The 15,552-nt window shown below is 44.9% G+C and overlaps 1 protein-coding gene across 1 annotated transcript; it reads left to right on the top strand.

Annotated features, from left to right (window-relative positions):
- The first annotated feature begins 9,265 nt into the window (after window positions 1-9,265).
- On the top strand, window positions 9,266-12,956 carry LOC123086937 (protein phosphatase inhibitor 2). The gene is made up of 5 exons (XM_044508804.1): window positions 9,266-9,466; window positions 10,863-10,950; window positions 11,652-11,770; window positions 11,868-12,035; window positions 12,432-12,956. The coding sequence occupies exons 2-5, from the start codon at window positions 10,946-10,948 to the stop codon at window positions 12,644-12,646; spliced, it is 507 nt and encodes a 168-aa protein (XP_044364739.1). The 5' UTR covers window positions 9,266-9,466; window positions 10,863-10,945; the 3' UTR covers window positions 12,647-12,956.
- Window positions 12,957-15,552: the final 2,596 nt, after the last annotated feature.

The following is a 15,552-nucleotide window of genomic DNA, read 5'->3' as shown; positions in this document are numbered from 1 at the left end:
AGCTCTTAGCATATCCTCCAAAATCTGATTGACTCTCTCGGTTTGTCCATCTGTCTGCGGATGGAAAGCTGTACTAAGCTCCAGCCTAGTACCCAAAGTTTCATGCAACTGATTACAGAACTTTGAGGTAAATTGGGTTCCTCTATCTGATACAATGCTCCTTGGGACTCCATGCAGACATACGATCCTGGTCATGTATATCTTTGCTAACTTTGCACTGGTATAGGTAGTCTTCACTGGAATGAAATGAGCTACCTTTGTCAAACGATCGACTACAACCCATATCGAGTCATAGCCTGAACGTGTTCCGGGCAATCCTGTAATAAAATCCATGCCTAACTTATCCCACTTCCATTCGGGTATTGGCAATGGCTGTAGCAATCCTGCTGGCTTCTGATGCTCTGCCTTTACTCTCTAACATACATCACAAACTACTACATATTCCGCAATATCCTTCTTCATTCCGGTCCACCAGAAAATATCCTTCAAATCCAAATACATCTTGGTATTTCCTGGGTGAATCGAATATGGTGAATCATGGGCCTCTTGCAGAATTAACTTCCTGATCTCCGAGTCATTAGGCACATAAACACGGTCTTCAAACCATAAGGTGTCGTGCTCATCCTCACGAAATCCCTTAGCTTTTCCTTTGCTCATTTTCTCCTTGATAGAAGCAATCTCCTTGTCAGTCTTCTGGGCTTCTCTGATCTTATCCATCAAAGTAGACTGAATCTCCAATGCTGCTACATAGCCTCTCGGGAATATTTCCAAACATAGCTCACGAAGATTCTCGGCTAACTCTCTTGGTAAATCTCTCGTCATTAAGGTGTTGACATGGCTCTTACGACTCAGCGCATCGGCTACTACATTAGCCTTTCCGGGGTGATAATGCAATCTCATATCATAATCCATGATGAGCTCCAACCATCTCCTTTGTCTGAGATTTAACTCCTTCTGCGTGAAAATATACTTCAAACTCTGGTGATCTGTGTACACCTCACAATGATTTCCAATGAGAAAGTGTCTCCAGGTTTTCAATGCATGCACTACGGCTGCTAACTCCAAATCATGCGTAGCATAATTCAACTCATGAGGCTTAAGCTGTCGTGAGGCATAGGAAACAACTCTTCCTTCATGCATAAGTACTGCTCCAAGTCCTCGACATGAAGCGTCGCAATACACGTCATAATCCTTGGTCTAATCTGGCAAAATCAACACTGGTGATGTAACCAAACATTTCTTCAACTCCTAGAAACTGGCCTCACATTCCTTAGTCCATATGAACTTGGTATCCTTCTTCAACAACTCCATCATAGGCTTTGCAATCTTCAAGAAATTTTCAATGAATCTCTGGTAGTATCCTGCGAGTCCAAGAAAACTCCGGATCTCTCCAACTGTTGTTGGCGCTTCCCAATTTGTCACGGTGTCAACCTTGGTGGGATCTACTGCTATACCTTCTCCGGATATAACGTGTCCAAGGAATCCAACTTCCTTCAACCAAAACTCACATTTGCTAAACTTGGCATATAACTGATGTTCTCTGAGCTTACCAAGTACCAAACACAAATGCTCCTTATGCTCTTCTTCATTCTTCGAGTATACCAGGATATCATCAATGAACACCACGACGAACTTATCCAAAAATTCCATAAACACTTTGTTCATCATGTTCATAAAGTATGCAGGTGCATTAGTCAGACCAAATGACATAATGGTACACTCATACAGCCCATACCTGGTGGTAAAAGCCGTCTTAGGTATATTCTGTTCTCGAATCTTCAACTGATGGTATCCTGATTGCAGGTCGATCTTGGAAAATACCTTAGCTCCTTGCAATCGATCAAACAGATCATTGATCATCGGTAGTGGGTACTTGTTCTTGATGGTTACTTCATTCAATCCTCGATAATCAACAACCATCCTTAATGATCCATCCTTCTTCTCCACTAGAAGTACTGGCGATCCCCAAGGTGAAGAACTTGGGCGAACATAACCTTTATCCAGTAACTCCTTAATCTGCTTCTTAATCTCCACCAAATCCTTTGCGGGCATCCTATATGGTCTCTTAGATATTGGCCCCGTGCCTGGCAAAAGCTCAATCAAAAACTCAATATCTCTATCCGGTGGCATGCCTAGCAACTCTTCTGGAAATACATCAGGGAAATCCTTCACTACTGGTACTTCCTCCTGCACAACTCCTGTTAAGCAATTTACTTGAGTCCTCTTTGGCACATGTCGGGATACATACTTGATCCTTCTTCCTTCTGGGGTGGTAAGCAAAATTGACTTACTGGCGCAATCGATGTTTCCTCCATACATCGACAGCCAATCCGTACCCAGGATTACATCCAAACCTTGTGATTCCAAAATGATCAAATCCGAGGGAAACACATGCCTACCTATACTCAATGGCACTTGAAAACATCCCTTACTAGCCATATACTCCGCTCCTAGTGAGCTTACTAACATAGGTGTTCTAAGAACTTTGGTGGGCAGATTATACTTATCCACAAATCCCCTTGATATGTATGAATGCGATGCACCAGTATCGAAAAGAATGAGTGTAGTAAATGACTTAACCAAAAGCTTACCGATTACTGCATCCGGCTGCTCTTCAACTTCCTCCATGTTAACGTGGTTCACCTGTCCCCTATTGAAAGGGTTCGGCTTCTTCCCAGAGCCTCCATTGCCATTTCCATTCTGGGATTCAGGACATTCATTTGCATAATGCCCGGTCTTCTGGCACTTGAAACAAGTGACTTGGCTTAGGTCTCTCTTGGCTGGGGTTGATGGGTTGGTGCGGTTCTGGCCGTTGCTTCCTCCATTCCCATTACCATTCTTGGTGCCATTGTGATTGTGCGAGCTACCTCCTCCATGGGTATGCTGAAAATATCCTCCCGGTCTAGGGGTAAAATGTGGCTTCTGCTGAGCTCCTGAATTGTACTTCCCTTGTCCATACTTCCTCTTGCGGTTCTCAATCTGATGCTGCTTCCATTCAATCATGAGAGCATGATCTACCAACTCCTGGTAGTTGTTGAAGGTTGCTACCATCAACTGCATGCTCAACTCATCATTCAGTCCTTCCAGAAACTTCTCCTGCTTAGCTGCATCCGTAGCAACGTCATCTGGAGCATAACGTGCTAGCTTACTAAAGTCCTCCACATACTGGCTAACTGTCCGTCCTCCTTGGCGCAAGTTGCGAAACTCTCGCTTCTTCATGGCCATAGCTCCTGCTGGAACATGGGCAGTACGAAAAGCCTGCTGAAGCTGGTCCCATGTGACAGTGTCGACAGGGAAAGTGGCGGTGAAATTCTCCCACCATGATGCCGCCGGTCCTTCAAGCTGATGTGCGGCAAACTTCACCTTTTCTGCATCTGTGCATCCTGCCGTGGTCAACTCCCTTGCTGTCTTGCGGAGCCAATCGTCTGCTACTCGGCTCGGTGCTACTGGAAAACACCGGCGGATTCAGCCTAAGAAAACGGGCTAAGTGATCAACAGGTGGTGGTGGTGGTGGGTTGTTGTTGTTGTTCCCCTGATTCTTATTCTAGACTAGCAACTGCATCAATGTGTTCTGCTGCTGGATCAACTGGGTGAGCTCCGATGGGAAGGTAAATCCGGGGTCACGTCTCGGAGGCATCTACGGGTTTAGAAAAGATGAGATTTAAGAATAGAGAGGGGTCTAGAGAGAAAACACTACTCATATGCACATGAGGCAAAAGAAAAAAATTCACTTCATTCAATCAAACAAGGGCATACAATCGATCTAACTATCGCAAGAGTGCTCAGACTACTATATTTACATGGTGGACTACTACTACTGTTGGGGTGGTCTACTAGAAATATTCTTCGGTTGCAGACTCCATGATATCTGTTCCAGCTTCATCAACATAGTCATCATCGCTATCATCTGGATCTGAGTCGGTGTCGTCGATGATGATGTAGTCTTCCGGGCGAATCTCCTTGGATTCTTCGTCTTCTTCTACTGGTGTAGGGCCTCCCATAAATATTCCGATCTTCATTGTTAGGTCGGCATTCTTATCCACTAGTACTTCGATTTCCTCTTCATAATCTTCACGTGTAGCCTTGAGTTCTTCCTCCAGTTCCTTGATTCTAGTCCTTGCCTTCTTCAGATCTATCATGTCGGCGCACATCTGGTTCTCCTGACGTCGAATGTGCTGGCTTAACTCATGGATAAAAGCTGCAATTGATCTATCCTTCCTGGTGCTGATCATCTCCCAGTGCTCATCTCGGCGCCCACAAATCTGGTAGATAGTATCCTTGAGATCATTGCAGTAAACTTCTCCAATGCGTCCCATGGCGATGTGAGCTGCCATGCTCTTTCCTAGATTCCAAGTTGGTGCATCAAAGGAAAACTCTATGGGCTGAGTGACTGGCATGAACGTCCTTCCTGGAACTTGAACTTGAATCATCCAGCGCTCTTCTTCAGGTAAAGTGGCGTTGTAAGTCCCGGTGAAGCTTGGTACTCCTATGTTCAGATATCTAGTGACTTCCTTCAAGTGACGTCTAAAGGGTGTATCTTCATCCGGTTGCGTGAACTTATTCCTTGCATCCGCCATCCTAAAAGAGTAGAAAAGATGAGAAATCAGAATGAGAAGAGTGAGTAGTGATCTAGGGCTTTAGCTTAGTGGTCTTGTCCTACAGTCAGCGTGTGCTCTGATACCATCTTGTAGCGACCAGACCTCAAATGGTCCAATCTCTGTGCTCAGGTGTCATCCCTGGATCAGTAATGCTGACACCACACAGTACTCGAAGGATTTATAACAAAGTAGCAATCACACACTTATTACATCGAGTGTCTCAAAAGAGAACTTATTACAATAAATATGGCTTAAGGCCATCTAATGACAATAACAGCGGAAGGCTTGGAAGATAAGTGAGTCCATCAACTCCAACGACATCACTGAGTATAGAACCACGACCTAAAAGCACCTTACTCGTTGTCTGAAAAGTCTGCAACATGAACGTTGCAGCCCGAAACGGGTCAGCACATGGAATATGCTGGCAATGTAACACATAGAGAGCAATAAAAGATATAGGCTATACTATATGCATATTTGGCTGGTGGAAAGCTCTATGGTTACAGTTTTGCGTAAAGCCAATTTTTCCCTACTGCAAAGGAATAAATTTTATTTAACTATCATGGTAGTTGTTAAACATTGAGAGTGTAGACACCCTCTCAATCCCAATTAAGCATCATCATTAAAACCCAACAAAATTAATTAGAGTAACATGATGAGATTCACATGATAATCCAAGTACTAGATACTCAAGATGTCCATAACCGGGGACACGGCTAACCATGATTAGTTTATACACTCTACAGAGGTTTACGCACTTTTTCCCACAAGACTCGATCTCCTCCGTTGGGATTCTCGCACTACATGATGTTTGAGAAACGGATGACCGAGACATAGTCTTTCAGAAGCGCTAGCACCTTACGATCGGGTAGACCGTGACACCTATTTTCCCCTACATCTGCTAGTCTACCACTATAAGAGTTTGCACAACTTAGTCAACTATGCTAGAGCCCATAGTAGCTTGTGGCTGCACACGGAAGTTTCTAGCATGAATAATCTCATGATCCCTTTGAGCCTGGGTGGCGATCCATAAAGAAAAACAGGCAATCGCTGGAATACCCAAATGCAATAAAATATGATATACAATGATGATCTAGTGTATAACATTCCAAATTGAAAATTTGGGATGTTACAAATTTATATCTCATCACGTCTTAACCATATCACATCACAAAATGCCCTGCAAAAACAAGTTAGACGTCCTCTACTTTGTTGTTTAAAGTTTTACGTGGCTGCTACGGGCTGAACAAGAACCGTTCTTACCTACGCATCAAAAAACCACAATGCGGTATAGTGATTGCTTTTTGATCTTCAGAAAGAACTATGTTCATTGAATCCGATTCAACTAAAGCTGGAGAAACAGACACCCACTAGCCACCTGTGTGCGAAGCACATCGGTAGAACTAGTCTCGCATAAGCGTACGCGTAATGTCGGTCTGGGCCGCTTCATCCAACAATGCCGCTGAATCAAGAATCAACTAGTGACGACAAGCAATATGTATATACCCACGCACACAACTCCTTTGTGTTCTACTCGTGCATATGACATTTACGCATAAACCTGGCTCGGACGCCACTGTTGGGGAACGCGGTAATTTCAAAAAAATTCCTACGCACACGCAAGATCATGGTGATGCATAGCAACAAGAGGGGAGAGTGTGTCCACGTACCCTCATAGACCGAAAGCGGGAGCGTTATGACAACGCGGTTGATGTAGTCGTACGTCTTCACGATCGACCGATCCTCAGTACCGAACGTACGACACCTCCGCGATCTGCACACGTTCGGCTCGGTGACGTCCCGCGAACTCACGATCCGGTAGAGCTTCGAGGGAGAGCTTCGTCAGCACGATGGCGTGATGACGGTGTTGATGAAGCTACCAGCGCAGGGCTTCGCTTAAGCACCGCTACGATATGACCGAGGTGGATTATGATGGAGGGGGCACCGCACACGGCTAAAAGATCAATGATCAACTTGTGTGTTATGGGGTGCCCCCTGACCACGTATATAAAGGAGTGGAGGAGGGGGAGGGCCGACCCTCCTATGGCGCGCCCTGGGGAGTCCTACTCCCACCGAGAGTAGGATTCCCCCCCCCCCTTTCCATGTAGTAGGAGTAGGAGAGAAGGAAAGGGAAAAGAGAAGAGAAGGAAGGAGGGGGCGTCGCCCCTCCCCCTAGTCAAATTCGGACTAGGCCTTGGGGGGCGCGCAACCTCCTCTCTCTCTTTCCCCAAAAGCCCAATAAGGCCCATATACTCCCTGGCGAATTCCCGTAACTCTTCGGTACTCCGAAAAATACCCGAGTCACTCGGAACCTTTTCGATGTCCAAATATAGTCGTCCAATATATCGATATTTACGTCTCGACCATTTCGAGACTCCTCGTCATGTCCCCGAACTCATCCGGGACTCCGAATTACCTTCGGTACATCAAAACACATAAACTCATATTATCGATCGTCACCGAATGTTAAGCGTGCGGACCCTGCGGGTTCGAGAACTATGTAGACATGACGGATACTCGTCTCCGGTCAATAACCAATAGCAGAACCTGGATGCTCATATTGGCTCCTACATATTCTACAAAGATCTTTATCGGTCAAACCGCATAACAACATACGTTGTTCCCTTTGTCATCGGTATGTTACTTGCCCGAGATTCGATCGTCGGTATCTCAATACCTAGTTCAATCTCGTTACCGGCAAGTGTATTTACTCGTTCTGTAATACATCATCCCGCAACTAACTCATTAGTTGCATTGCTTGCAAGGCCTAAAGTGATGTGCATTACCGAGAGGGCCCAGAGGTACCTCTCCGATAATCGGAGTGACAAATCCTAATCTTGATCTATGCCAACTCAACAAGTACCATCGGAGACACCTGTAGAGCACCTTTATAATTACCCAGTTACGTTGTGACGTTTGGTAGCACACAAAGTGTTCCTCCGGCATTCGGGAGTTCCATAATCTCATAGTCATAGGAACATGTATAAGTCATGAAGAAAGCAATAGCAACAAACTAAACGATCATCGTGCTAAGCTAACGGATGGGTCAAGTCAATCATATCATTCTCTAATGATGTGATCCCGTTAATCAAATGACAACTCATGTCTATAGTTAGGAAACATAACCATCATTGATTCAACGAGCTAGCCAAGTAGAGGCATACTAGTGACAATCTGTTTGTCTATGTATTCACACATGTATTAAGTTTCCGGTTAATACAATTTTAGCATGAATAATAAACATTTATCATGATATAAGGAAATATTAATAACAACTTTATTATTGCCTCTAGGGCATATTTCCTTCACAAGCACATCAGGCAGCATAGTACAAATACTAAAATGTTTATGCACACGAATGTTCATGCACTCCGAATACTGAAATGTTACAACATAGCACTCAAATGCTCATGCACTTATTGATTCTGTAAGATTGCTTGTTTTAAACATCAACCAGATTCAACCTGCCATCCTTCTTCAGAATTTGCTTCTTCATTGTCTCAGCGCTTCTTACTTGCTTCTTCAACTCAACTAAGCAGTGGCGGAGCTTGATGAAGATTGTTGAGGGGGCTAATCAAAGTTGAGGTGGTGAAGAAGACAAGTTACACATAAGCTTTGAGAAACCTTGGATATTCAAGCCAATAATTAGGGATACACATAAGAGTTTTCCTAGAGTAGGGGGGTGGCATGGCCCCCTTTGATGCCCATGAAGCTCCGCCACTGCAACTAAGTACAAGCTAGTAACCAAGAAGAGAAGAATTAGCACTCAGTACTTGCCAAAATTCTGAAAATATAACAAAGAGAGACAATTGTTCCTCGTAGGCAAAGATAAAGTGATGGCTATATAAGTTAAGGCACAAGTACAAAACAAAGATAGGATTTTCAGGTTGCACAAGTACAACGGAAGAGTGCATTTAGTTAAGGCATCCAACAAATCTAGTTTGCCAGTACTTTCTCAGTACTTGAGCAGGTTGAAAGGCACACCACTAATTTTATCAATACATTGTCGGACCAGTATTTCAAGTAAAATCAAGATCGATAATGTGGTACACAAGAAGAACTTGCTCATGGTAGTGTGTACATGGAACAAATTACTCTAAGCAAACACATGACAAAAAAATAAATACCTATTTTAGAAAGATGTTATGCGGGCTTAATTATCATATGTAGTACTGATTATGATTCTTGGCAAACATCAGAGACAACCAAGTCAAGAAAATACAAACTGACATTCTTGCTTGGCAAACTATCTGGAGTACTGGACTGTTTTTTTTTTGGCCTAAAAAAACTTGCAGCCTGGCTTGTATACATTTCAGTTTATGATAGGGGTGCGAACCAACTTGTCGTTGGATGGTTAGAGAGGCTGTGGTATCCCCAGTCCATCAGGGTTCAAATCTTGGTGCTCGCATTTATTCCTGAATTTATTTCAAGATTTCCGGCGATGCGCATTTAATGGGAGGAGACGTTCCCGTCGATGACGAGGTGCCTACGATGACTTCATAAATTTCAAGATGATATGCCGGCTCAGTTTTTCGAAGGTGCTCATAGGGATAGGGTGTGCGTATGTGTGTTCATAAGGGTGAGTGTATGCGCATGTATATGAGCGCTTGCGTTGTGTTAAAAAAAAGTTCACAGTAGGGGTGGGATTTTCTGGTAATTGTGTGGAAGTACCGGGGGCAGAGTGGGGGAGCGTGAGAAAAGAAATAAGCCACGGAAACACCACACCTCCGGCGCGTGCTCCTCCGCCCCTCCTTGCCCACCTCGACCCCGACCCCGACCCCGATTCGCTCCTCCGCCGCTCCTCCCTCGTCGTCCACCTCGACGCCGAGCTCGCTCCTCCGCCGGAACCACTGCCGAGAGCAGCTAAGGTAATTCCCCGCGATCCCGGTCAAAATCCATCTCCTCCTCGCCACGACGCGCGGCCGTTCCCCGTAGCAGCGACTTTTCCTCTCCACCGCCACCACCACCCCGTCCCGTGCCCCTCCTCTTCTCCGCCTGACCTACCGACCCTACCAATCCGACCCGACCCGATCCCGCCGCGCCTCAGAGCTGCCGCCGTGCCCTAGCTCCGCGTCATCGCCGACGCCCGCCCCCACCCCTCAGCCGCCCACCAACCCATCCCGCCTCGCCGGGACCGCCGTTCCCATTCTAGACCTCATAGCGCGTCCGCTGTCTCCGCCCCGTCCGCGGTCTCGGACATTGATTTTTCGAGGTATGGGATTTTTTTGGGGTCATCCAGCGATGACTAGTTAAAACAAAAATAAGTTCTACGAGTTTTGGGCACCCCATCGAGATCCGCCCTGTCGCGCCCGCACAATACTTCGATGATGATCTTTTTTTCTTAGTTTTAATTATGGGTACAAAATCATGGGGTTTGGCTCCGAAATGGTGACCGGCCATCTGCCACAGCACACTGAAGCCATCGTAATACAGTCATTCCATCTTTTTTTCAGAGGGAATAAACATTTCGTGTAGCCCCGGCCGATTGTTCACCACCGTAAATCGAATCCTCAGATTCAGCCTTTCACACCTCACGGCCTTGTAGCGATGGTCTCCGGTGCCACTACACAGTGGCACACTCCCGTCATGGCCGCGTTGCGCCAGGCTGAAGCATGCCCATCAGTGAACTAACTCGACTAAGGCCGTCTTTGTTGAACACACCATCATGGCTGGTGATGGCATGTTTGGCCTTTGTAGGGCACCCTTGTAGAAAGCAAGGCGGCCAGTACAGCGAAGAGAAATTGTGCAGCAGTGTGTGCCGGTGCGGTGCCGAGGGAGTACTTGCTTGTTCTTGAGCAGTAATGCTAGGAGGATGGAAGGCAAATTAAGTAAACAGTTTCGTGCAGCCCTCTTGCTGGTTGTTACAATAGTAGTATAGTAATTCTACTGTTATGTATAGGGCCACCATTTTGGTGTGACGCACAATTGCCCCCATTTTACAATGTCACATAGCAAATTTTGCTTATTATCGTGTTGAACTATTCCATATCGATTTGTGTACTATTAAGAAGTATGTTTTTGAAAGATTGTTGGTATACACATTCTGTCAAAATTATCAGAAAACTGCACATTTGATTGACTACAAAAGCCATAGATTCTTGCTGATAATTGCCGTCTGGTCATTAGCTTGTCCCACCTCCCATGTGTCAGATGCACTATTAGATGGTCTGAGCATGTCGTGTCCGTTTGTCACAGTGGCACACTCCCACCTCCCAAAATATGGGCATCTTTGTTCGATTTACTCTTGACAGTTTTTTTCTGCAGGGAAACCTAGAATAGGTGGTGTTATCTGGCTTCGAATTGCTGTCTAAACATTTCTTGATCCTCACTCATCAGAAACTTAAAGCATGAGGTTAGTAGTCTTAATTCCTCCTTCGAGATCAATAAGAAACTGTTTGAAAGAAATGATGCATACTGACTTATTTTGGTATGTACGTTTTTCAGAGTGTTAGTTAGTACTCCATTACTTGGCTTGGGTTGTTTCAAATCTTATCTCTGGGCTAGCATAATGATGGAGCATAAGCATTTCTCTTTTTTTTAACCAACTTGTGAACAAGGGTTCAGCATATTTGTTTGGTGTCCTGAGTAATACAATTGATTTTTACATTGCAACATGACATGGTAAATTAAAGTGTGTAGACAGTCTTGAACTTAATCCAGGTTTTATACAAAATAGTATTCTCTGTTTGAGAAACTGGAAGGACTGATAGAGCTAATATGTCAAAGGGCTTATATTCGATATAAGATTCTCTATTTGGCTTTTGCATTTTATGCTACTATGAAGACATAGAAAATAGCATCGATCTGTTGCCTGCTTAAACACAATAAAGCCTAGCTATTGATTTCTACATGGACGTGGTATTGGAAAAAATGGGTATGATTTTGTAGTACCATTTGTATTTTTATATGGTTTTACATGTACGCGATGTTTTTGGCGCAAATGCTGCGCTATGATCCAGAGCTAATGAAATCAACTGAACTGGCTGCATAAGTGTGAGCTAGACCTCAACTTGCTTGATTTTGCTTCCATTATTTTGACTTTTTTCTCTTCAGTTCCCATCGCGTGAAGTGGAATGAGGACAATCTGTATGAGATTGAATCAAACAAGCCAGTGAGGCAGAAGATAACCGAGCCCAAGACACCGTATCACCCTATGATGGATGAAGAAGATGGTATATGTCTTGTTACTTGTATCTCATCATATCTGACCACTATTTGTGCTCATAATGTGCAAGCGCTGGATAATTGCTTTCATTGCTTGCTCTCTAGGGTCACTATCACCAACACGCCCTTTCGACAAGTGTCTAGATGAGACTGTTAGTGCTGAAGCTATATTGACTGCTTTAAATGGTGTGGCCTCTTCAAGTAAAAATGATTCAAAGGATGATGAGTGGGCATCCTCAGATGATGATGCAGATGCCATGGAACAGGATGATGGTTGGTAGCTTCTTTCTCAGTTACCATTTTATGTTTCTAGAGTTGCTAGAGTAAATTAGTAATTACTGATGTTCAATATATTTGACTAGCTGAGTTATGCGACTTGATTTTATGGTATCAGCTTTCTGTAATGAAGTCCATAAGTGATCCAACTATATGATTACTCATATAGCTCTTCTGAATTAGCTAGCTAAGATAAACCTTTTGTAACTCTTTCTAAGTTGCTATGTTATATCATGATTTATATTTGTATTTGATGTCATGCATAAGTGTATACTTAATTATCAACGTAATGTGGGAATAGTAAGCTTACTATATGAGTCCAGGACGTTATTCGAACAGGCAGAGTCCAGGACGTTATTCGAACAGCCAGTGATATGTTTGGTGTTCATGCAGACTCAGAAGCTGACAGATCATCAGTGAGTTTCAAAGAGCATCGCCGCAATCACTACGATGAATTCCGCAAGGTCAAAGAACTGATGCGCACTGGATCCCTGGTTGAAGATGAGGCCCGTGTGAATGAGCGAGCTGCAAACAACGCCGAAGACAAAACTGCAGGAGAGAAGGCAACAGGTGACAAGAGTGAATCGTCAGCATCACCTCAAGTATGAGCCATAAAGTGAATTCTGTGGTCGCTAAGCCTAGGGAAAGTTCAACTAAGCGGGAGCATGCAGTTTGCGCCTGCTCTGTGTGTATTGTTGGATCCTTGTTTTCATGCCAGATCGGATGATTTTCTGTACGCAAAGAACCTGTTCCTCTTTCTTATTTTGAGATGCCGCGGTGCCTAAAATGGTGGAGAATTCTAGTTGAACTAGCTACTTCACGTTCAGTCAGGAGGCTAGAATTTGCCTGGGCCGCTTTTTATAATACTGGAACTGAGTTATATGGACAACCCTTGAGCAATTTTTCTTCTTGAGATCATGCTTTACTGCTTGTGATTGCGGATCCATGATGAACATAAGAGTTATTGCACAATTAAGGTATTTACTTTCATTGTTCAGTTCAGTAGTTCATTGGTTTGCCTGGCCATTGGAAACAGCTTATGAGAATATGAGATTGTAAAGCAGGAAACTGTGGCCTGCTTGAACAGCTCGGTTGCTCGCTAGGATTTAATGCCAAGAGAGTTTGAACGCACACCTTGTGGTGTAACATTTGGCAAATTAAAATAAAGTGATTAGTAGAAAGCTCGGAGCGAAGTTATACGATGTCGACAATTATGCACTTTTTTGGTTAACCAAAGTTCATCTTTTAACAATAAATATAATTATGCAATTTTTCAGTTAACCAAAATTCATCCTTACAAAGATAAAATAATTGGTGGATGGAGGTCGGTGATTACCGCAAATGATTAGTGGATTGGGATGTAACGCCCCGATCTGGATCGAAGGCGACTAGAGTAGGCTTCGGGAGGGGATCGGAGTAGGAGGGTGAGGGAGAAGGGGGTGAGCGAGGGGAAAGTAGGTGAGGGAATTCAGAATATCTTTTCATCAGCATACTTGATACAACCCCTCTCCAGGGCGTAAGTACTTGCGCGACCCAACCAGCCCTTGGCCTCTCATACACTTACAAGTGGAACCCACGCACGCCTACACTTGGCTAGGCCAACTGGCAGTCACGCGGTGGTGGCGTGCACTACCGATGTGACATTCTCCCCATCTTGAGAAGTGACTCCCTCTTCGATGGTGCTGTCGTCCCAGATTTTGGCCAGCAGGTAGCGCTGTCGAAGTACCTCATAATCTTCCCAGGTTGTTGATGGCGGAGTTGTGTCCCAAGCCACCTGAACCTGAATCACCGGAGCGTCACCTCGTTTCATTCTTCTGTCCAATATCTCCGCAGGCATGGAATCCACCGCCGACAAGTCTGCAGTCGCAGGTAGTTCAGAGAACACTGGTGTATAGTTGGGTGTGAAGGGCTTCAGTTGGGAAACATGGAACACGGGATGGATGCGACTGTCGGAAGCCAATTCCAGCTTGTATGCCGAGGGACCGATCTTGGCGATGATGGAGAAGGGCCCGAAGAACTTGAATGCCAACTTGGCGCAAGGGCGGCTGGCCACAGATTTCTACATGTAAGGTTGGAGTTTCAGGAGCACTTGATCACCAACCTGGAAGACGCGCTTGGTGCGATTCCGGTCTGCAAACTTCTTGTACTTAGTCTGCGCCCGAGTCAACTGCATTCTTAAGTTGTCCTTGTGCAATGTCCAGTCCCATTGTTCCCCGATCCGTCAAGGTTGCTTGTGTTGCCGGCCAGGTGGCCATGCTCCCCTCGTTTGCTTCAACACCGTACAACGCCTTGAACGGAGAGCAACCCAAAGAGGAGTGGAAGCGGAGTTGTACCAGAACTTTGCGCAGGGCAGCCAGCGACGCCATTGTCGCGGAGTATCGTGGACAGCACAGCGCGGGTACATATCCACGCACTGATTCACGCGCTCACTTTGTCCGTCAGCCTGTGGATGGTAGCAGTGCAGTAGAGCACACTGGTGAACACCTTGTCGCAATCGGACACGATGGATGAAGGGATGCCGTGCAGCTTGACAATGTTGTCCCAGAACACCTTTGCCACATGTGTCGCCGTGAACGGATGTCGCAATGGCACAAAGTGCGCGAACTTGGTGAAGCGGTCGACCACCACCATGATTGCGTCATACCCCTCAAATTTGGGCAGACCCTCGACGAAGTCCATTGTCAGATCTTGCCATGGAGCCGTGGGAATGGGGAATGGTGCCAACTTTGCCCGCTGGTTTGCGCAGCTCATGCTTTGCTTGCTAGCAAACCTGGCATTGCCGCACGTAGTCGTCGACGTCCTGCTTCATGCCCTTCCACTCGAACAGCTTCTTAATGCGTTGATACGTGGCTGTCGGCCCGGAGTGGCCACCAACGACACTATCATGCATGGTGATGTCTACTACACAACATTCTTCTTGTAGACGTTGTTGGGCCTCCAAGTGCAGATGTTTATAGGACAGTAGCAAATTTCCCTCAAGTGGATGACCTAAGGTTTATCAATCCGTGGGAGGCGTAGGATGAAGATGGTATTTCTCAAACAACCCTGCAACCAAATAACAAAGAGTCTCTTGTGTCCCCAACACACCCAATACAATGGTAAATTGTATAGGTGCACTAGCTCGGCAAAGAGATGGTGATACAAGTGCAATATGGATGATAGATAAAGGTTTTTGTAATCTGAAAATATAAAAACATCAAGGTAGAAAGTGGTAAAAGTGAGCGTAAACGGTATTGCAATGCTAAGAAACAAGGCCTAGGATTCATACTTTCACTAGTGCAAGTTCTTTCAAGAATAATACCATAATTGGATCATATAACTATCCCTCAACATGCAACAAAGAGTCACTCCAAAGTCACTAATAGCGAAGAACAAACGAAGAGATTATTGTAGGGTATGAAACCACCTCAAAGTTATTCTTTCTGATCGATCTATTCAAGAGTTCGTACTAGAATAACACCTTAAGACACAAATCAACCAAAACCCTAATGTCACCTAGATACTCCAATGTCAC

This window comes from Triticum aestivum, chromosome 4A (assembly GCF_018294505.1).
Source record: "Triticum aestivum cultivar Chinese Spring chromosome 4A, IWGSC CS RefSeq v2.1, whole genome shotgun sequence".
NCBI classification, from domain to species: Eukaryota; Viridiplantae; Streptophyta; class Magnoliopsida; order Poales; family Poaceae; genus Triticum; species Triticum aestivum.
Note: the sequence above shows the minus strand (reverse complement) of the source record. Positions and strands in the feature narration are given on the sequence as shown.